At 42.2% G+C, this 23,353-nt stretch overlaps 1 protein-coding gene across 4 annotated transcripts in view; it reads right to left on the bottom strand.

Annotated features, from left to right (window-relative positions):
• The window catches only part of LOC120883745 (prolow-density lipoprotein receptor-related protein 1), a 47,620-nt gene extending 24,783 nt beyond the window's left edge, over positions 1–22,837 (bottom strand). For 3 of the 4 annotated variants that reach the window (XM_078031313.1, XM_078031312.1, XM_078031315.1), the window contains exons 1-13: positions 22,488–22,837; positions 19,713–19,826; positions 16,903–17,022; positions 16,263–16,505; positions 15,331–15,444; positions 13,642–13,761; positions 11,406–11,531; positions 10,652–10,855; positions 9,244–9,412; positions 8,760–8,928; positions 7,213–7,438; positions 6,365–6,493; positions 4,843–5,067 (exon numbers count right to left, since the gene is read on the bottom strand). In XM_078031313.1, the coding sequence (XP_077887439.1) occupies positions 4,843–5,067; positions 6,365–6,493; positions 7,213–7,438; positions 8,760–8,928; positions 9,244–9,412; positions 10,652–10,855; positions 11,406–11,531; positions 13,642–13,761; positions 15,331–15,444; positions 16,263–16,505; positions 16,903–17,022; positions 19,713–19,826; positions 22,488–22,791 (2,263 nt within the window). In that variant the 5' untranslated portion in view covers positions 22,792–22,837. Of the gene's footprint in view, positions 1–4,842; positions 5,068–6,364; positions 6,494–7,212; positions 7,439–8,759; positions 8,929–9,243; positions 9,413–10,651; positions 10,856–11,405; positions 11,532–13,641; positions 13,762–15,330; positions 15,445–16,262; positions 16,506–16,902; positions 17,023–19,712; positions 19,827–22,487 lie in introns of those variants that run through there. The other variant, XM_078031314.1, reaches the window with a different exon arrangement.
• Between the last annotated feature and the right edge of the window lie 516 nt (positions 22,838–23,353).

Below are 23,353 nucleotides of genomic sequence, written 5' to 3' on the forward strand. Positions count from 1 at the left end.
ATGCCATCTAGCATACAGTGTGAGAGCAATATCAGGCTAGCAAGTCAGATCGCTTCATTCAAAACCCTGTTCCATTTTGGTGGTGTGCACCTGTAATCCCAATGATTCAGGAGGCTGAGACAGGAGGATTCCCAAATTTAAAGCCAGCCTCAATAAGTTAGTGAAGCCCTATCTTAAAATAAAAACATAAATAAAAGTACTACTAAGCTCAATGGCAAAGCATTCCTGGGTTCAATCCCTAGTACCAAAACCAAAAACATACTGTTCTTTCACATGATGTCAGTTAACTTCTATGCCTTGGTTTCCTTAAATGTGTAATAGGGTGTTTTTGGTAGGGGTGTTATGATAATTAGGGTTAAAACAAATCAAATCGAAAGGTTAGGATAGTGTCTGTCATTTTACAGAAGGTAACAAAGCTGATTTGCACAAACTTACAATAGCCAATTATTAAATTTTTGAAAATCCTTTAAGCTGATTATTCAATATTAACAATTAAATGAATTATACTGATTTATTGAAAGCAACAACTACTCATTACTTTCTAACTGTTCTCCTACAGTTCACTATTACAAGATGAGTATCCAAATTTTATCCAAAATGCTTAGGACCAAATGTTTTGGATTTTGGAATATTTTCTTATAATGATGAGGTACTTTGGGGATGGGACCCTAGTCTCCAAACACATAATTCATTGATGTTTCATGTACACATGTAGCCTAAAAGGTAATTCTTATACAGTATTTTTGGTGCATCTGAACTTTGACAACAACGCACCACAAACGCCAGGCATAGTAAAATCAAGAATCAACCAATGGGATGACATCAAACTAAAAACTTCTTCACAGCAAAGCAAACAAGAATATGAAGAGAGAGCCTACAGAACAGGAGAAAATCTTTGCCACCTGCACCTCAGAGCATTAATCGCTAGGATATATAAAGGACTCAAAAAAGAACACCAAACAAACAGATAACCCAATCAATAAACAGGCAAAGGAACTGAACAGCCACTTCACAGAAGAAGAAATATGACCGGTCAACAAAAATGCAAATTAAAACTACACTGAGATTTCATCTCACTCCAATCATAATGGCAGCTATCAAGAATACAAGTAACAATAAATGTTGGTGAGGATGTGGGGGAAAAGGTACACTCATACACTGACAGTGGGGCTGCAAATGGGTGCAACCATGCTGGAAAGTAGTATGGAGGTTCCTCAGAAAACTTGGAATGGAACCATCATTTTGACCCAGCTATCCCACTCCTCAGTTTAACCCAAAGGACTTAAAATCAGCATAATACAGTGACACAGTCACATCAATGTTTATAGCAGCTAATTCAGGATGACTAAGCTATGGAACTAACCTAGGTGCCCTTCGACAGGTGAATGGATAAAGAAAATGTATACATATACACCATGGAACTTTACTCATCCAGAAAGAAGAATGAAATTGTGGCACTTGCCAGTGAATGGAAAGGAACTGAAGACTGTCATGCTAAGTGAAATAAGCCAGTCCCCAAAAACCAAAGGCCAAATGTTCTAGTAAGCGGATGTTAACACACAATAAGGATTGGGGAGCGAAGAATAAAAGATCATTGGAATAGTCAAAGGGGAATGAAGGGAAAGAAGAAAGGATGGGAACAGGAAAAACATAATGAATCAGAAATAACTTTCCTATGTTCATATATGAATACACAACCAGTGAAACTCCACATCATGCACAACCACAAGAATGAAATCCTAATTAGAATAAATTATGTATGTATAATATGTCAAAATACCTTCTACTGTCAAGTATATTTAAAAAGAATAAATTTAAAAAATTTTTCAACCGACAGACCAGCCATGGAAGTTTCCATTTATTCCATTTTGTGAGAACTCAAAAACTTTCAAATTTTATCACATTCTGGATTTTAGATCTTTGGATTGGGGCCACTCAACTTGTATCTATTCTCTTGTATGTTTATGTCAATTGTACCCATATGGTGGAGATACTAAATAAAGGTTTGCTCACACATCTCTTCCCAACTCCACATTTAATAATGTATCACATTGTAGCTTGAAATCTGCCATCGTGGGAGTATTTACATGGTGAAAATTGTAAATACTACAAACCAGGGCTTGACTGTTTTCCATTCCCTGGTCTACAAAACAAAATTTAAAAATTTTAAAAAAATAAAAACAATTGCCCTTGGGCCAAGTCGGCCTCCTTGGTTGATTTTGTAGATACAAGTTTTAGTGGAATGTTGCTGATCATTCACACTCTGTCTATGACTACTTCAGTGCTATAACAAGAGAGAGCCCATTAAATCTAAAATACGTACAATCTGGCCTTCTTACACAAAACGTTTGCCAGATCCTAGTCTAAATCTAAGAAAGTAATAAAATGTAAGTGATTATAAGATTCATCTTGCATGTGTCATATCTATAGCCATTATACTTTAAATACCTCCCAAAGTTAAGGAAACATTTTTTCTAGTATTTGAAATTTATTATTCAATTCAGCAAAGAAGTCATTTATGTCACTGATGAACTAATTCCAAGTCTTTATCACTTCACTATGGAAACAAAAGCATCAAACTCATTCAAGTTGAAACTACACTCCTTCAAAAATATCATTGACTAATCAGATAGTAGCAAGCATTTATTCAAAGATTATTAAAACTTAGTTGAATTGTAACTCACAGAATTGCTTTTGATCCAAGACTTTACCATAAAAAAGCATTCTGTGAAAATCAGTCAAAATAACCACGGAAAAAGTTTATAAAAAAGAAATCGTGTGTTTTTTAACATTTGTAGGTTGATGTCCTTTACATCAGTAAGTTTTATTTTAAACATATGTAAGTATATATGTGCACTTGTCCTTGAAGAGCTAGCGGTTATCATTTTCAGCACACCCCTGGGTATCACAGGAAGAGCTCCAATGTTAACCACCAGAGAAGAAGACCAACAGGCGAGGCACGAGGGTGGGCTACGGGGCAGAAGAGGGAAGCCAGAACGCAAAGGGCCGATGGGCTGTAGGTCATTCCTAGTACTGGGCCTTAGTGGGGGAGCATTTCCTGACTATTCCTCACATTGTCATTGGGAGGAGCTTATACATCTGAGTTCTCCCCATAACCACGAACTTACTCTGCCTGCAAAAGGAGAAATGACTTAAGGTTGACAAATCAGTAAGAACAGACTGGCCATCCTAGATGCAGATGCTGTCTTCCCTCTGTTGGTTTCTGTTGTATCCAGAGAATACTGACTTCTCTTCTGGAATTATAGACTCAAACTTGGCCTTCTGTAGATTCTGTTGAGAGCCCAATTATCAGGGTCAGTGAATTTCTTCTGAGCCATGCTACACTACTTCGTGTATGTGGGAGTGTGGGAGTGTGTGTGTGTGTGTGTGTGTGTGTGTGTGTGTGTGTGTTGCTGGGAATTGAACCCAGCACACTGAAATGGTAGGCAAGTGATCTGTCACTAAGCTGTATTCCCTGGCTCCTATAGGCAGGTACTGTATTTCTAAAACAGAATCTTTGAGCTTTTTTTTTTTTTTTTTTTTTTTTTACCAAGGATCAAACCTAAGGGAGCTTCAGCCCCTGAGCCACACCCCCAGGCCCCCATCCATTTTTTATTTTTAAATTTTGAGACAGGGTCTTACTAATATAATTTGTATCTTGAATGTCACCCAAAGACCCATTTATTAAAGGCTTGGTCTTGAGTTTGTGGTGCTATTGAGAGTTGGCGGAACCTTTAAGAGGTGGGGTTAGTGAGAGGACTTTAGGTCAGTCAGGGTGTGTCTGGATGTGAATCATGGATCCCCAGCCTCTTTCTTTTGCTCTCTTTTGTTGCTTGGTCACAAGGAGAACAGTTTTTCTCCACCATGCACTCCCCACCATTGCCATCCCTCATCCCCACCAGAGGCCTAAAAGCAATGAATCTGCCTGAATGGGACTTCTAAATCCATGATCCAAAAGAAATCCTTTCTCTTTTCTTTATTTAATTTTTTTTCTTTGTAAGTTGATTATCTCAGGTGTTGTTTACAGTAACAAAAGATTACAGACACAAGGACTCAGCACTTGACATGAGAAACCTCTCAAACGAAATTGTGACTCTCTTGTAAACCCTGAACATCCCTGGGGAGCTGCTGCCAGTAACTGTGGTCATCCAACAGTGCTCTCTGGTAAGGTATACTGCCCCAAAGGATGACTCTGAGATATGTATTTCAATACAGCACCTTTTGCATTAAAGCCTGTCCTTAGCACTTGGCAGAGACCCAAGGGACAGATATTCTGAAATCTAGTTCTAATCACAGAACTCAAGTCTCAGTTCTCCCTTCTAAAGTAGATGTTTACACGGAACTTGGGGATGGGGGTGTGGCATTTAGGAGTGTGGGAGGGGGAAGAAAGTATATATACCATATTAAGAAAATATCTTGCTAGTTCACTCTGAGATCTGCATTGCAAATTACTTCTAAATTAGTATAAGAAAAATTTGCAATGCAAAAATTGAAGAATGAAAGGTCCATTTCTATCCTCCCCTGATTTAAGGCCAGAAATGTAAAAATTTAAAAACCTTATTACTACAGCTCTAGGATTCCCTGAGTCATAGTAGCTTTCTGACAATCTGCACATAGCTCCTAAGAGCAAGAATAAATCAGATATAGTTAACACTTCAATAAGTAAAGAGTTGGTCTTCACCTTCTGGTGCTATTGAGAGGTGATAAAACTTTCAAGAAGTGGGGATTTTCCACTGGCATGAAGATGTATTTAAATCAGTACTTGATAAGATTTTGGTCCTAGTTATTTGAGAAGCAAAAAATAAAAGCAGAGAGGAAAACAAGATGCCCTCCCCAACTTACCAGTACGCTGTGTCCAGATCTCTAGCTTTTGTCCAGAATACCCAGTTGAGTAGACCAGATGTCCCTGAGCATTCGTCCAATAGATGAAGTTCCTTTTCCAGTCAATATCCAATAAATAGATGTTCCCAGAATGTTCTTCAACTAGAGTCCTCTCTATGGCAGATCCCATAGAGCCAACTTTCAACAAGTACAGACGTTTGCCAGAAGAAAACACAAGTTTTAACTCTATGAAAGAAAAAGAGATTTGCTATTTGACCATTTGTCAGGTGAGCCCAGGGTCTCTTCTGCAGCAGTGCCCTCAACTCAAGCTGAGGTACCGATGTCTGCTTCTGAAGCACACACCCAACATGTGTACCGTAGCTTCTAGAGAAGAAGGTCATTTGGGCAAATGGCAGTGTTGCTCAGTGTGCCCAAGACACGGGGTCTTCTGTGGGAAAACTTGGGAACACTGTGAGAATGAGGGCAGGAGTACTGCTCTGCTTCATTTAATGATCTCTCACTACTAAAGGATTTTAAACACTGTGTTACTCAGGTAATTGAGTATAACAGTATGTAATGTATAAGGCTTCAAATGAAATTCAGGCTGATGAGTTTGCCACTACAGCTTATTACACATGATGTCTTTCAGAGCTGTCCCTGTAACAGCATTTTTTAAACTTAGTTAGAATAAATAAATAAAATAAAACTTATGTAATTTATCCTTAAAACCTCAATATTCTATCAGAAAAAAAATAGAGTAAATTGGATAGAGAAGTTCAATGGATTTTATGTCACCTTTAATATTTTGAAGAGGAAACAGCAACCTGGAGAACTTATGTTGACAATGTTTAAGTAAAACAATAATGCGGTAGAGACTACTTATAAACATGAGTCAGAATACAGAATGGTCATAAGATTATCAAGGATTTCTTAGATCACCTCTTTTGCAAGTTTTCATGTAAAGCTTGATTTAAAGCTTATCAAATCTAATTGTCCAACAACAGATGGAAAAATAAATGAAATATGGTACGTACACACACTGGAATATCATCCAACTTTTAGAAAGAATGTACACTTGCTACATTCTGGATGAAACACTTATATAGTAACTAGTGAAAGATGGCAGACCCAAAAGATAAATATACCGTAATTTCACTTAATGTGATACCTACAATAGGCAAATTCATACAGACAGAAAACAGAATGGTAGTTGAAAGGAACTGTTAGGGAGAGGAGAATGGGGACATCTAGTGGGTTAAGGGTTTTCAGTTCAGGAAGATGAAGTAGTTCTGGAGGTGGACGGTGGTGATGGTTGTACTTCATGCCACTTAGAAATGGCTAAAATGCTAAGTTCTCTATTCTGGATATTTTTGAGCACAATCAAAAGGAAAAAAATGAATCAAGTTGTTTTGATAACAAAGTAGTCATCAAAGAAGGTTGTCAAGGACAAAAGCCACTGATTGAGAAATGGAAGCTACCTTATTTCCAGGCTACCATGGGGGATGCCTCCTTAAGCTGAGCCCATTTTACCCAATGTACTTACCACTGCATGTGCCAGAAGGTGAAAGAAACATTCCTTCGGGACAAACACACTTATAGCCCTTGGGGTGGACAGGGGACAGAAGGCATAAGTGGCTGCAGGCACCTGGAGCACAAGCTGGGTGTCTGCCTGCTGTAAAACAGGAACCCGAGAGATGGTTTCAGACGTCCTCATCCACACTAGAGCAAAACTTAATCAGGAAGAACAGTTAAGCCACTTTTGTCTTAAGAGGAACTCAGATATACTAGTTACCTTAGAATTGGGTGTGCTGACCTTTGAACTCCACTGATCTCTTGATGGTCTTTCAGATAGTGACAGTCACTCATCTATCTGAGGCTGGGACCTGAGGCTTCCACCAGCAGCATCTCCTCCCTTGGAGTCAAGGCAACATGACTGTCTGCCTTGCTTACTGCCAGACACCCTGAGTGGCCTAGGCTCTACTTTGGCTAGCTTCTCAGATCCATTTAAGAAGCATTCTCTAAGTTGACTTTTCCTATTATCAGGAAACCAGGATTTGTTCAATTTTCTGTTTTATTCAAAGACCTGTGAGTAAGCCATCCCAGCCCTCTGTGAATAACTTATTATCCTGTTTTCTACATCTCATGTCTTTAAAAATCTAGCTAATGCTTTGGACAGGTACAGGACACGTACGTGGACCGACTTCCCCAATACATACTGGTGTTTGGTTCACCTTCCTTAGAAGTCCTATGTGAGGAGGTCTAGAAGGACACCCAGAACATTTCCCTGCCTCCAAATACTGAGTTCCAACAACCAACATCTAGCACTATTGGGTGGTTTCACTCTTATGCATTCTGATTCCTCAGCATTTCTACAGCAAGCCATTTACTTACCCTTAGGCTGCTGGGACTTGTGGAGGACCAAGAAAGCAGATACGGAGGCATCCAGTAACAGCTCTCTCTCCTTTGGGCTGCGGGGTGAGGCATGAAACAGCCGTGTCTTATTTGCCCAGAAGAAAGAGTTCTCAAAGACAGCCAGTCCTACTGGGTTTTCATCTTCCAGGAAGATCTCAGGAAAGGTGTACCTCCCGCTTCCGTCCACTTTCACCGTCTCTATGGACTGGAGGAAGCATTAGAATCTCATGAGAACATGGTAGCATTACCAGTGCTGACAATGTTAGTGTCACCAGTTTTTTGGACACTGATTAAACATGCCTAGGTAACACCAGCTTGACAGAGAAGAGACCATTGACGGATTCATGGAGACTAATGCCAGTCAGCAGATTGGATTGCTTCTTGTACAAACTGGGGCCACAGATACAAACACTTCGGCCTCCAGTGAAATTTTAACCCAGTTTCCAGAGAACTTCCAGTTCCCCAGGGGCGCTGGAGAGGGGGTTCCACTTTGCCCCAAGCCAGAGCTTACTGTCCAAACTGACAGTGTGCCAAACCCTTTCAACTCCACTGTGTGCTGCCTTCTGAGCAGGAATCCTCTCTCTTTTCAGCAAGGGCCATGTGCGGGAAGCCATCTCTTGGCGTGGTAGCCAGGGACAGATAGGCCTGGCATTGGGAACTTTCCGTGGCTCTTCCATGACAATAGGTTGCCCAATGCACGTGACCTTCCCTCCACTCTGCTAGGAAGGTCTCTCATAGTAACTCCGGGATGGGTGTAACCCATTAGGAGCTGAACAGCCCACCTTTAGCCTTTTTTGGAGAAGAACATTCCATGGAAGGCCTTTGATGTCTCCCGATATAAATAAAGCAGGCGTAGGCTGCATTTTGCCAGAACCTCGATCTTCTAATTGGCTTGCCCATCCTGCCCCTGGTTTTGGAACTCCTTCTGTGTTCTGTGTTTTTTTAAGCCATTCTATTTTTTCCTAGCTTTTATTTCTCAGCCAGCCCATTCCACTGAGGGGAACCCCATTTCCACCACCTGTGCAGGATGTGGGCAGGAGCCATGGGAGCAAAAAGAGGCACCATAATTAACCAAAATCACAGGTAGGAAATAATAGGCCTAAAATTTGACTGGTCTTTTAGTTTGGCATTTCTGAAACTGGGAAACCAAGAACTGCAATATAGTAAGTCCCAGAAATCTAAGTATGAAACACAAGTCGCCCAGAACTGTATGCTTTCTAGGATGTAGTCAAGAATCCTAAAAGATCCTGTGTGCTGGCTACAACACAGAACAAGACCAGTGCTTCCAGAAAATTCCAATAGCGTTTGACTATAGAGTTGAAGAAAATCACCTCTCTCCCCCAAGCCATGTTGATATAGTCTCTTCCACCCAAAGGTGCTGTGCATCTGGCTCTTCTCAGTTTTTGTGGCCAGAAGGTACTTCATATAGTTGATGCAAGACTTAAAGAGAATTTTGTACTTACCTGTGGAGTCAAACCAAGCTCCCATCAAGAGTTTACCTTTCTCTTTTGACGTAACTGTGGTACCTTTTTGTGTTCACTGATCCAGTAGAGCCTGCCAGTCACATGGTCCAGCGTCAGTCCTAAAGGCTCCTCTGTGGTTAGGACAGTGAGCACCTTCCTGTCCGAGCCATCCATGCCTGCAGACTCAACAGCCCTCACGCCCGTCCCACCTCGATTCACCCAGTACAAGTACCTGCGAACAGGGGTGCATGATGTTAGGGCCCCTTTGCTTGCACACATGCGTACTTAACTCTGTACAGCCTGGCTCACACAGTTTTCTTATACTGGTCTCTCATCATTCTACTGCTGATGATGCTGGAGATTTCTGCCCCAAACTCACTGGACTTTGAAAACTTTGGCTCCATAAAATTCAATTTAGGATTCAAAATTAAGAATTGGGGGGAACCAATGAAATCCAAGTTGAAAAAGACTGACATGTTCCCTTATTAACTCAAATATCCCAAGTCATCAGTGATTTAGAATATACTTCCAAAGAAACACTACTTACTTCTTTTCAGGAAACACAACCAGCTGCTCTGGCACAAGATCCTTTTCCAAAATTTTCACGTAGCCTCTGCCATCACTTAAGCCAGCACAGATGACCCTTGCAAAGCTGCTAGCCCAATACAACTGTCCTGTGGACCAGTCCAAGGAGATGCTATTCACCGCTGTGAGCTCTGGGGATAGAGGAGACAGCTTTGTGTTCCTACATTCTACACCCGTCTTACCTTGCAGAGACTTGGACACACGTTACTACATTTTCTGATTTTGAATTATACAGTGAGGCAAATAGATGGCAAGGATCAAGGGCCAGGGATGAGCCAAGATGCTTCCAACATTCAGGGGTGGCAGGGAAGGAGGAGAACCAGAGCAGAAGCTTAACTAAGAAATCCGAGAGCCTGTAAGTGACCTCAGTTTAGGCAAAAGTTCTTGCACAAGTGTCAGGCAAGTTGTTACAAATGCTACCTCTGAATTCCTCCCAGACCATTTCTGTATCCCTAGCATGACACCAAGCCCTCTTCACATGCATTGTCTAATTTAATTCCCAAACTTACCCAGTGAGGCAAGTAGTAGCACCCCCATCTTATGGAAAGCAATCAAAGGAGTTAAGAACTTGCCCAAGGTGACATACCTAGTGATGGGGCCCCTAGACTAACTGTGGCCTGAGGCAACATTCCAATTCATGTTGCAAGTTACATTCTATGATGCTCCTATGGACTTAAACCACAGCAGCCTTATCTGAAACCAGACCATTATATATTATATGCTTCACGACAGGTGTCTCCCAGGTGGTGGTACAGATGGATACGCATATTTCTTACACTAGGGGGTAGGGCTACAGTTTGGATCTGGGATGTCCCTCAAAGGCCCATGTATTAAAGGCTTGGTCCCCAGCTTGTGGCACTGTTGGAAGGCAATGGAAACAGGTAAGAGGTGGGCACTAGTGGGAGGTTTAAGTCATGGAGCGTAACCCTGAGGGGATAGTGGGATGCTAGTCTTTTCTCATCTCCCTTTACTTCCTGGTACCATGAGGTAAATAGTTTCCCCCACCACCCACGTACTCTCACTATATGATGAGTCACTTCAGATCTAAAAGCAATGGGACCAATTAACCATAGACTGAAATCTCCAAAAGTGGAAACCACAATAAACCTTTCCTCTTTTTAAACTAATTATCTCAGGTATTTTGTTACAATAATGCAAAGTTAACTAACACAAGTAGCTTTAAGAAGTTAAGGCTCTTAATGCCAAAAAGTATACCTGGGGGCTGGAGCTCTAGCTCAGTGGCAGAGCCCTTGCCTCCTTTGTGTGAGGCACTGGGTTCAATCCTTAGCACCACATAAAAAAATAAACAAATAAAATAAAGGCATTCTGTCCATCCACAACTACAAAAAAATTAAAATACATATATATACCTGGGTAAAGGGGAACAGAGTTTGGTTTCCCAAGGACAAACACATTTAGGACTTCATCTACCCAGAAGTATGTGCTTCTCTCAAGGTCATATGCAATAGAAATGGGCCTTGATTTTATAGGTATCAGAGTCTCATAGTTGCCTGTTCTTTGATCCAGGAAACCAAGCTCTTGATCTCTTGCTATAAGAATTTTAACACCATCATCTGCAAACAAAAGACAAGAGAGATGAAGCTTTTTGTCTCACACATTTCCCTTTAAAGATTTATCCCATCTCTCAGGCCCCAAATCTACCTATTCCTAAACTCTGGACTAAGTATTTAGAGATCTAGTGGGTCACCTTGGTGCTCCCTCCCTCCTCTGAACTCTAATACATTGAAATTAACCTTGAGAACTTCACTGCCTTATTGGATTTCAGATTCAGTTCCTCTTCTCTCTCCTAGGCAGAAGAACTGTCCAAGTCTGGTACATAGTAGTCAAATGTAACTGAGTGTTTTACCTCTAAAGAACAGGGCAAGTCGAGACTATGTGTTGGGTCTGTAGAATACTCCACAGTAGACTGTGGAGTAACCAAGTTAGTTAATACAATTGACACTCAGGTTGGGGAATGAATGGTATAATGGTAGCTCCTTTTTGGAAATAATGGAGTCATCTCTAGTACTAGACTTAAAAATGAATCCTCTATGTCACTTTCCTCTGCAATTACTGCTAGGAATAGCACAGGAGCTAGGCTTTGCTTCTGGTATTGAAACTCACCCGTAACTCGACATTCGGTCCCATTGTTGAGTTGGTAACCTTGAATACAGTCACAGGAGTAAGAGCCTGGTGTATTGTGACATAGCTGGCCACAAGGACTGAACACCATAGAGCATTCGTCTATATCTGATGACAGAGGGTCATAAGTTAGAGGCAATCCAGGAACAAGCTCTGCGGTATTCTTGCCCTTTGGAGCCACTTTCCAGATGCTACCTGGATGGGCATTTGGTGGAAATCATTGTTCCAGGCCCTGGAATAGTCCGAGCAGGCCACCAATGATTTCCCACTCACATTAATACAATTTAGGAGAAATTTCAACATTGAGACCTCAGACGTTTGACTACAGAATACTGCTATCCTAGCAATGTTCCTGAGGTGCCATTTGAGAATGACAAGTGTTACATCCTGGAGTTCACTGCTAGCACCATGGGAAATGCTTAAGCCTCACAGGTCTAACTGGCGAAACTTAGTTATGGTACAATAGTGTCTCAACACCTAATGGCTGGGACCCATTAGAGCTAAAGTCACAAAATCAGGAGAGATTCATTTCTTTATTTTGTAAGCAAGAAGGAAAATGGTTCCTTGGCAGAATTGATGCGAAAACGTTATTCCTCCAAACCCACAGGGTCCCAAAGTAGAATAATGCTTTCCCATCAAGCCCAGAAGAATAAGCAACAGTCAGACTCAGGGGCCAGCGAAGTCCTATAGTGGGTTGGAAACCCAAGAAGGGTGCTCCAGGGGCTCAGGGATGGGGGCACAAAACCCAGACACTTCTAAGAGCCATGACCAGATGCTGATTTCATATTTCTAATGATGAATCAATTCATTAAATTATCTCCTGAATTAGTAAATTGAATTTAATGATTAATTTTTAACATTAATAAAATGAAAATCTAATAGATTTATAACAATCATGAATGAATCGCTAATACAAAAGCCTTCGTACTCTCTAAAAAATACTATTTAATACTCATAAACCAGTCTTTTCTCTTGTAGCCTTCCCAAGTGGGTAGAGCTACAGGCAGGTACAGCCATGGAGAGAGGGCACTATTGAGTAGGGATCATTGACCAGGTTTAGGGTGGAAGGGCTGATTAATCCCTCAGGCCAGAGCACCAAAACAATAGATCCTCTACCCTTCCAATCACATTTTATCCTAAAGCGTTATCTTTATTTTTGTAGACAAGTGCTATAGGGTAATAGTCATAACCTTTTAAATTATTACTGAACAATGAAGGTATATGAGATTTATTTTAGCCATTGTGGCACCATAATCCCATTTACAAAGAGGAGAAATGAGTCTTCTCCAGTGACTTGGAGAAGGTCAGCCAGCAGGAACAAGCAAGGGTAAACAGACAATGGGCTCAAATTTCAGATTCTGTCCTGCCACTCATGCTATGGACCTTAGGCATGGCTGTAAAATGACAAGCATATTTATTCTGTGTCAGAAATCCTCTAAGCTCCACAGGGAAAGAACACTAAGTTTAACACTTTCTCATTTGGCATCAGATGCCCTGCAATTCCCACAGAAGAGGACGTTAACAAGCACTGGCAAGACCGTGGAGAAACTGGAACCCCGTGCACTACTGGTACAAATATTAAGTGGTGCATCCACAGTTTGAGGACTCCTCAAAAAATCAGACAAGTATACATGATCCAATTATAGTCCACTCTCTGGTATATACCCAGCAAATGGAATTATCACACAGATTTTGTATATCATGTTCATACCAGTATTCTTTGCAACAGTCAAAAGGAAGAAACAACTACTGGTGAATATCCACCAGTAGTCGGACACCGTATGTAGTATATGTGTATTCAGCCTTAAAAAGGACAGATATCTTGATGCATGCTATTGACATGTGTTATAACATGAATGAACCCTGAAGTCATTATGCTCCACGGGATAAGACAAACACAAAAGCACGATTACTATATGATTTTCCCTACGAGAGGTGTCTAGAATGGACAAATTAGGTATCTAGAATGGACAAGTTAGTTACCAGGGAATAGTGGGAGGGGAGTTGTTGTTTAGCGGGGATGGTTTTCACTGGGGATGACAAGTAGCTCCGGAAATCCGAGATGGTAATGGTTGCACAACATGGTGCACATATACAACGGCATATGTTTGAAAATCACATGGTACATTTAAGAATAGTTAAAATGGCAAAATTTACATTAAATGCATTTGACTGCATTAAAAGATGTTTTAAAAAGTTGAGTCAAACCAGTTCTGACCTCCACAGCTCTGCCCGTCGGGCTGCAACCTCCATCCTGCCCTGCAGGAACACCGGACACCCCAGTGTGTGTCACTGCACTGCCCTTCACAGCCACCATTCATCACAGAGCAGTTTTTACCTGGTGGAGACAGGAAGTAGTTCAAACAGTTGAATGCTGAGCCAATATTTATAAACTGTGTTGTGCACATACCTTGTAGGCCTGGGTGAGCAAGTGATGACTAGTTGTGACTGACCTTTGACCTTGCCCTCTGGCCTAGGAACATGGACCCTCCAGGGAGGAGTGTGGAAGAGCAAAAGATAGGAATCCCAGGAGCCAGGGAGCAGGAATTTCTTTCCAGGCCAACCGTGTGAATGATTTCAAGTGCTGGTGTTATTTATTATTCTTGCTCAGGGAACCAAAGACCTCTTATCTATGATTTTTTTTGGAATGCATGAGTCCGTGAGACCCCTACCTCAGGAAGTGATATATAGTGGCTTATGGATGCTATTGAATTATCATCCATGTACAACCAGAAGCCTATACTTTGTCCCATTGTTTATGCTTTTAGCACCTTTTAAAATTTATTGGTTCTTTTTAGTTATACATGATCTCATTTTGATACAATTATGCAAGCATGGACTAGATCTCTTTCTAGTTAGGACCCCATTCTCGTAGATGTACATTTTGGTGGGATCCGCTGTGACGTTTTCATATATGTGATAGGAAAATCGTGTCAGATCCATTCCACTTTCCTGTTCCTATTCTCCCTCCTTTCCCTCCGTTATCCGTTGTCTAATCTACTGAACTTCTCCCCCGCCTGTAACATCTCTAATCCATTTTCCTTTAGTACAAAATTTCTTTGGCAGCATTTTACAGTACTAAAGAGGTTTTGTCATATATACGTAAGACCATATTTGGGGAGTAACTAGGAGACAGATGACAAAAAGACTTGGAGAGAGACTCCCACATTCTCCTTTCCCTGGGAACCTGAACCACAGTGATTCTTGTGGTGAGAACCAGGACTTGTTCTCAAGTCAAAGCTGCTTCTCAGTAGCCACAGGAGTCCAGTCTCCATTAAATCCTTAGAGAATTTTATGTTTTTGTCATAAACAAAATGATCTGGTTCTCAATCAGCATGACATGTGCCAAATGGTTAACTTGTCTTCTACTGATTTTTGTCATTTTTCTTTGTACTCAATTTGCAAAGTTGATTTGAGTCATATAAAATCCCTAAGCATAAAAAAAAACTGGACTAGTTGATTATATACAAGTAATTGTGTGCCCTGGGGTCTTCCAGGGAGGGGTCCTTGTAGCAGAATCTCTGCATCAGTCTGGTTTGAGAACACCGCTATAGATTTTTAAGCCTAAATTGAATGTGTGGGCCTTGTTCTCATAACAAAGCTACAGACATTCAAAGACATAATCTTGGCTTTCTACCAGAATTTCAAAAGCAATCCAGTTAGAAGTGTGTAGCTAAAGCTACAAAATGAGAATTAGCCCTCAGAGTTTGATAGCTTAGATAATATATGCTTACACTTGAAAGACCAAAGCCAGGGGCTGTAACTGATAAAAGGATCCATCCTTGATATGTGTGAGATTTAGTCCAAGCAGCCTCTCAAAGAGTAGACCTCCATGGTAACTATCGCAGGTCCACTGTTGAAGCCTATTTCCCACCTCCCACCTTAAGCTAAGCAACTGGTTTCTTACCACATGTGGTGGGTTCATCGGTGCCATCTGCACAGTCTGCTTCCCCATCACACATCAGAGATTCTGGGATGCATCTCCCTTCATCACATCCAACCAGGCCTTCTGGACAGGAAGCTGTGTAGGAAGTGAAGCATATTTTTTTTTTCATTGAGACTCACAGGGAATGGTAGACACAGACAATTCTTTCATGGGTAAAGGGGTAACATTTCTATAACCTAAGACAATTCTAGATAAGAAAGTTTTATCTTTGCAGATAGAATCTTTTTCTATTTAAATAGAATTAAAACTTTAGATTTCATCATGAAGATGTTAAGACACCTGGACAGTAGATGGAATTAGCATTAAACTGATTATCCTCGTTTTAAATAGTTACAAATGAAGTAGTGTTAGAGTTGGCCAACACTTGACCTAAAAGAAGTATTCTATTTATGAGACTGATTTACACTTTATCATAAAAATGTTAGAATATATTAGATATTAGAGTATATTAGATATATAGATATTATAGGTTTAATGCTAGAAAAAAAAATTAACTGGGATTGAGGTTCACCAAGAAGTCAGGAACAACTACAATGTGTATGGGAGGTCCAGAAGAGAAATGTAGTACTCGTCTTTGGGGATTTACCACCCTTAAGGAGGAATTTTTCCCTTCTACATTGGCTGAGAGTCATCTGTCAGCTTTCCACAGGTTGGGCCATAACTGAATAGTGGGAACATTGTAGGCAATGCTCAGAGCATCCCTCACAAAAGTTTCTATTCAAGCGCTGTTTTACATTTCCGCAGATAACTACATGTTGGTTACTGCTAGGAAGAAGCATCCTGTTTTTAGATATAGGATGCAGCCTCAGTTGTAGGGATTAAAATGCAATTTGCATAAAGCAACCCACATAGTACATCTGTCCTTGAGACACACGTGGGGAAGCAAGGCTCACCACAGACGTGCTCATCTGAGGAGTCGCCACACTGGTCGATGCCATCGCACCTCCAGCTGTCCATCACACACACCTTGTTCTGGCACTGCCACTGCCCAGCCAGACAATGGCTCTGGGGGCAGTGTGCTCTGTCAGACCCTTCTGCACAGTCCTGATGGAGATCGCAGAGTTCCCCAGCATCCAGGCACCGAGACTTTCCTGGACACTGGACTTTATGGTCTGGACATGCTGTCCCGTTCGTGTCTGAAAGGCAGGAGTTGGTTTGGTGAGGCCGAACCAGTGTACTATGGATCTGCTTCTCGATCGGTACCTATGGCCTGCTCATGGGACTTGGTCTACAGAACTCTGAGAACTAAAAGAGACGCCCACCATTGGAGACACAGTCACAATTTTGTACAACTGAAGTTTCACCCCAAAGAAGTTTTCAAAATATCAAGGAAGCTCATAATCACTTTCATTTTGAAAAAAAAAATAGAGACTCAGATTAAAAATTCTCTTATAATACCAGACACAATATCTATATGTAGCACATATGGCATACAGGTGTTTAACGACTTCTTTATTTCATTTAATACTATATCAATAAATACTGCTAATGAACAGAGAAGATGAGGGAACATTAAAAGTGTGTTCTACCTACCACAGTCAACCTCATCGGAGCCATCCAAGCAGTCCCCAGCACCATCACAAAGCCAGCTGACAGAAATGCACCTCCCATCGTCACACTGCCAGGCTTGTGGGTGTCCACGGCATGCTTCCTCTGCGACCAGGGGCGGTGTTCAAGAAGGGGTGCAAGGGAAGATGAGTTGGTCAAGATACTGGCAGTTTTTAAATTGGGGTTTCATGGTGAGCAGCCCAGCCTAAGTCCTTAGCCCACATCCTTAGCTTGAGTCCTTGCCAGAAAAAAAATAACATAAGCAAAACAGAAGTACAGGGAAGATTGGCCTGAAATTGTATGATTCTACCCTGACTCCACCTCTTGTTCAGCCCCACATTACCATACCTCTATAAATATCAACACCCAGACCACAGGGCTGTTGTCTCTCCCTCTGGGGACAGCCAGTATTCCCCATTGAAGGTGTGCTCATTGCTTTACTCTGAGATAGCCTGCGTTCTCCCCTCAATGTGCCTCTGTTTTCCTAAATAAACCCATCTGCAGTCTGTCTGGTGTGTGCTGAAATTCTTTTTCTGCCATGTACACCAAAGACCCTATTCATCCAGGAACCCCCCCTACAGTGATATAAGGATTCCCCAACCCTCAAGGGATGTGGTGGCATATGCCTGTCATCCCAGTGGACTTGGGAAGCTGTGGCAAGAGGATTGCAAGTTCAAGGCCAGCCTCAGCAACTTAGCAAGGACTTAGTAAGACCCTGTTTCAAAAAATAAAAGGGCTGGGTATGTAGCTCAGAGGTAAAGTGCCCCTGGGTTCAATCCCCAGTCCCCCAAAAAAACAACCAAACAAAACCCCCAACCCTCTTCTGCCCTTCTGAGTTCTTAGACCCAGAGACTCGACCCCCTCTGGTTTCCTCTCCCCAGGAACTCCCTTGCCTCCTCCTCTTTCTGTGCTGTGGCTCCACACCTCTATCTCTGAAGCACTCCCCGCAGTGAGGAACTCCCTTTTTGCACATAGCCTGTACCGCACCACTCCCCAAAAAAATGCATTGCTACTGAGAAAAATAAACAAATTTGGGTTTCATATCATTATTAAATTAGAGAAGGAATAATTACCAATTTGCCACTGGAGTCAACCCTGAATTTGCTTGTCCTTTTTTCCCAAGATATGCTTGTCCCTTACCAAGGGACAACTGCCCAGCAAACTAATAAGGTTTATCCTTCACACCATCCTGCTAGAACACAGTTGCCCAGCAAATCTTTCTGTGACAATGGAAACATTTTGTGTCTATCCTGTCACATGTCAATAGTCACATGTGACTACTGGGCACTTGAAATGCACAAGTGGGCTGTGGGTATGGCTTAGTGGCAGAGCATGTGCAAGGCCCTGGGTTCCCTCCCCAATACTGAAAAGAAAGTGGCTAATATAATACAATTGAGTTTCATTTAAATTTTGTACATTTTAATAAATTTAAGTCCCCATAGGTGGCTAGTGGCCAGCGCAGCTAAAGATCTAAGAAAATCTAGAAACTGTTGGTTCCTTCAACTGTTTCCATCTAAGTATGCCTACTGGCAGCAAGTAAACCTAGAGAGTTAAGGTAAAATTAAAAAGCATGGTGGGGCATAGGACAAGGCATTTTTGTAAGCCAAAAAGTTTCTTTCTATCTGTAATATTATGTGGTTGTTAGCTGTTCTGTTTGGGGGGAGATATTTTTGTTGTTGTGTTATTATGCATGTGGTGTTAGGGATTGAACTCAGAGCTTTGCACAACTCAGAGCTTTGCACATGCTAAACTCACTCTACCACTGAGCTAGATTCCTAATATCAAATATGCATGTTAAGTTAGCTGTAGTAACTGACCAGGAATATGCAGGCAGGGTAAAGAAAAGGGATGTAGTACTCACCAAGTACCTTGGGGTTTCTGTTTTTTTCCTGAGGACGTTTTTCCCTTCCACAGTCACAACACAAGGATGTATAGAAGTCACCTACTAAGAAGTTTCCCACATATACTGTTGTTTAGGTGACCCTTCTGGAGCTTTGAGCACTTTGAACACAGAATACTTGAGCTTCATTTCAGCATGATATTTGCAAAGTGGCTGATGTGACTATTGGTTTTGTAGTTTTCTTTACGGTCAATTTGCAAAGTGGCTTTTTCATTGAACAAAGTCTCTAAACTTAGAAAGTTGAACTAATTGATTATATTCCAAACAAATTATGTGTCTCAGGGTTTTCAAGAGTTTCCTAAAGATAAACCACAGGAATACTCTAACTTTTGTATATGGTTAAGTCTAAGTTGAAGGTGTGAACCTTGTTCTGACAATCTCAAGACACATCCCAGGCTCTCCCTGGAGAGCCTACAACAACCCAAAGAATTCACCATGTCTGCCTACCCTTTGAGATGCTGAAAACCATGAGAATGGACACTTGTCAACCTAGTACAAATTGAGTATCCTTTATCTGAAATGCTTGGAACTAGAAGTGTTTCAGATTTGGGATTTTTAAAAAATCTTAAGAATATTTACATAATAATAGATATGCATAATAATAGATCTTGGAAGTGGGACCCAAATCTAAACACAAAATTCATTTATGTTTCATATACACTTCATACGTATAATCTGAAGATTATTGTACACAGTTATTTTTAGGGCCTCTGCATTTTGACTATGAGCCACAATACAAAGTCAGGTGTAGAATTTTCCACTTAACAGTGTTGTGTTTGTGCTCAAGAAGTTTTAGATTCTGGAGCATTTGGGGGTTTTCACATTAAGGATATACAACCTGCACTTGGCGATCAGGGTCAAGTTCACGATTGAGTCTTGAGAAAGAAGCACTTACCACACTGTTCGTCAGTTCCATCCCTGCACTCTTGCTCACCATTGCAGAGCCAGGCCACAGGAATGCACTTTCCACCGCATGCAGCTTGCCGGGTATTGTTACACTCTGCTTCATCTGCATTAGATGATCAAGAAAAAGAGCCAGGAGAGTTTCTGGCTCCCTTGGGTACAAGAGAGCACCTTGTCATGATAAAAAGCAATAAGGGGTCATTTGGGAAGGTCTTCCTTCAACTCATTTTCAGGAAAACACCAGGGGAACTTAGTACCCCAAAGCCCCATGTGGGTTCACCAGTGACCTTCCAGGGAACCAGCTCTTTTTGGGGTCATGGAGTTGTTGCTGGAGACTTTCTGTGTGCCTCCTTATTTCCCTGTTAGAAAGAGGTGACTCACATTTGTGCACCCAGAGACATGAGGATGGTGCTTTCAGCTCTGGTTGAATCCCAAAGCCTTGGAGAAGGAATACTTACTAGTTTAGGCTCCAAGTATTTGAGATGTACAGACACATCTTAAAATAACATTAGAATTTTTGATCCTACAGAATATCTTTAGCATGCCTCTAATAGCCAGAATATACATATTTATAATTTTCAGTTATTTGCAAGAGAATGATTCATATTGTTTTATTCAAGCCGTGAACCTGTGTTTTTTTTTTACCTTTTCAAATGATTAATGTTAAAAATAAGCCAGATACTGAGAGTCCTCAAGGTGAAGCAATAGGAAACCTAACTGTACTTCACTTACTACAGTGATCTAAGTTTCAGAGAGGAAAATCAATCAATTCCTATAAAGTATAATCCAAATCCTGTACTAGAAGTGTCTGCACCATGTGGGGAAGGCCCAGCCAGTCCTACTCTGGTGACAACTGTACACAGCTATGCCATGGAAGTGGACCACAAAAGGCTCCTGTGCAGATTACTCTTCTTGGGAAGGGACAACGTCCCAGTTCTGACTGGTGTCCCTTTGAGGTAGTGCTTTCCATATAGTTATTCCACATTTGATTTTTAAAGTCTGGAGTATAAAAAGACTAAAAATAAAATGCTGAGTAAATATCACTTATCAATGGATAGCAGCTTCTCCACCATCTACTCACATTTCATCCAGCTATCTGGCTTCACTCAAGAACAAAACTATGAAATTCAGACCAGTCGATGTCAGCAACTGCTGCCAAGGGGACACAGCTAAGTCACCAGGTCACCTGGGTTAGAGTTTTGGTTAGATCACCTATTCAATGTGACCGTGGGAGAGTTAATTCCTCTCTTTGGACCTCAGTTTTAATATCTATACAATAAGTACAATAAGGCTAGTAAATAAGTAATCCTAAGAGGAAGATGTAAGGATTAAATGAGCACAAAGCTGCTTGGCACACAGTACATACCACGTGCTCATAAAGCATTAATTGTTTTGCTACCTCTTCCAGTAGATCTTTCCAGAAGGATCTCAATTAGGGTTGCAATTAACCCTCCAAGACTACCCATCACAGGAGTCAGAACTTGAACAGTATTTTGTCCTGGTGATTCTCAATCTGGGAAACGAAAGTGCATAAGGATTCTACCCACTATCTGCAGACTGGTCTCAAATCTTACTTTTATCTACATGGGGATTTGCTGTGATTGCATAAGAAATTTACTTAATACATTTATGTATACATTAAATTCGCCATAGCTTTCTCAGTCAATATATTAAGTACTATGATTACATGCTGTTCTAAAACAGATAATAAAGATGCCTTCATAGTAGGTTATGTTGGAAATCACTGTTGTGTGTGTGTGTGTGTGTGTGTTTTTTTAAAAAAGACAAATTAACTTTAAATCCTGTTTCAGAAGAGTGCAAGCAGATAAGTCACAGCAGAGATACTGGACCATTTTAACAACAAATTCTGAGGGTTTGAACCTTCCTAGGAGAAAAACAACTGTTGTAAAGTGACACCTCCTCCAAGCTGTCAACAGTACCTTGACCCTGTAAATTAAAATGACTAAATCTGCCTTTCATTCATGGTGGACAATCAGGAGCACCTGTCCTATGGCACTAACAATCCCACAGGGCAGATGGTTTCATAAAAGCTGAACATCTCCTACAGCTGACAACATCATCAGCCACTAGTTTGACCCTTGGGGAACAACGCATGTCTCAGCCACCCTGAACCCTCCACTCAGCCTACACCTAAGAGACATGAACAAGTACAGCAAGAAATGCACTCCTAAGGCACTTCAGGCCCCATCACCCTTTTCCCTGGGCTGTTTTTTTGTTTGTTTGTTTGTTTGTTTGTTTGTTTTGTTTTGTTTTTTGGCGTGAAGCGGCTGTATTTGCTGCCTGTCACTCTAGGGCGGCAGGTAAACGGGAGATCAGGGCCAGAAAGTGAATCCCACCCAGCCTGAACATTGATGAGAAGGATGAGCCCAGAAGCAAAAGTGCCCGCGGCACCCCCAGGGTGGAGAGAGCTCCTTTTCCCACCTCCTAGAGGACACCGTTGGAAAAAGACACCGATTTCGCTGTCTATAGAGGGGAGAGCCTACCTCCCCTCTCACCCAGCTGCAGGTTTGTAAAGGGCCCTGCGACTCATCCAGGAGACAACTCCTGAGGCTTAGCCTTGCCCACCTAGGACCTCCTCCATAACTCGCCGCCACCGCACAACGGGGCACCCAGCATCCTACGCTAGGTGCCCCAAGTTCTCTGCTTCCAATTCCTTCAGCATCCATCCCCAAAGCACGGGACGGACACCTGTACCCTGCGCGGACGGTCCCTTCTGAGGGCATCCCCGCCCGAGAACCTCACTCACCGGCCTCGCTGTCCATCGCGATTAGCACCAGTGAAAGCAGAAAAAGAAGCGTAGGGCTCCCCATGGCTGGGCAGGACAGGGGCGCCTCCGGGCTGGAGCGGCGCTCGCGGGTGAAAAGAACGCGCAGGGAAGTGGAGGGAGGCGCGCGGCTGCGCCTGGGGCGGGCTCCAGTTCCCGCGCCCGCGGCTCCTTGGAACGACTGGGGAGGAGCCGCGCAAGGATGGAGCTGGGAATCGGCGGCACTGCCGGGGCAGGTGCCCGGGCAGGACGTGGGCTGCTCGGGAGAACGGCTGCGCCCTCTCATTGGTCTCTGTAGCTCTTTAGCGCTGAGGAGCGGCTGGAACTCCGTGTCACCCACCTGCAACAGGAAAGCCGACACTCAATACCCAGGTTATTCAGGTCCTGGCTCCTGACAGACTTAGGGGCAAGGAAAGGGAGGGTCCGCGATATTTAGGTACATATGAATTACCTGGGAATCTTAAAGTGCGCAAGATCTGTAACAGGACTTTAGATTCTAAACCCATCGCCCTCACAAGTGCTGTCTTTGTTGCTGGTCCTCTCATTTCATGGAAAAGCAAGGCTTAATAACTCCAAACCGGAGACATCACTGTGGTTGCAGGTCTCTGGCAGCTGTTCTCTTGGAAATATTCCCCCCTTCCCCCAATCCCCTTCCCAGGGCATCTAGGGAGAATCAGACCTTCCATACCCAGGGTTTGTGATGACAGCTGCCAGAGGCAGCAACCCTGTTTGGTTATTGGTCAGCCAACCAAGAGTACAACACAAAAGCCCTGGAGAACACCATTCCGCTTTCAGTCTGTATGGCTGAGAGAAGTGGGATGCTTCCACACACTTAAAGGTGGACTGGA

This window comes from Ictidomys tridecemlineatus, chromosome 14 (assembly GCF_052094955.1).
Source record: "Ictidomys tridecemlineatus isolate mIctTri1 chromosome 14, mIctTri1.hap1, whole genome shotgun sequence".
In the NCBI taxonomy this organism is placed as follows: domain Eukaryota; kingdom Metazoa; phylum Chordata; class Mammalia; order Rodentia; family Sciuridae; genus Ictidomys; species Ictidomys tridecemlineatus.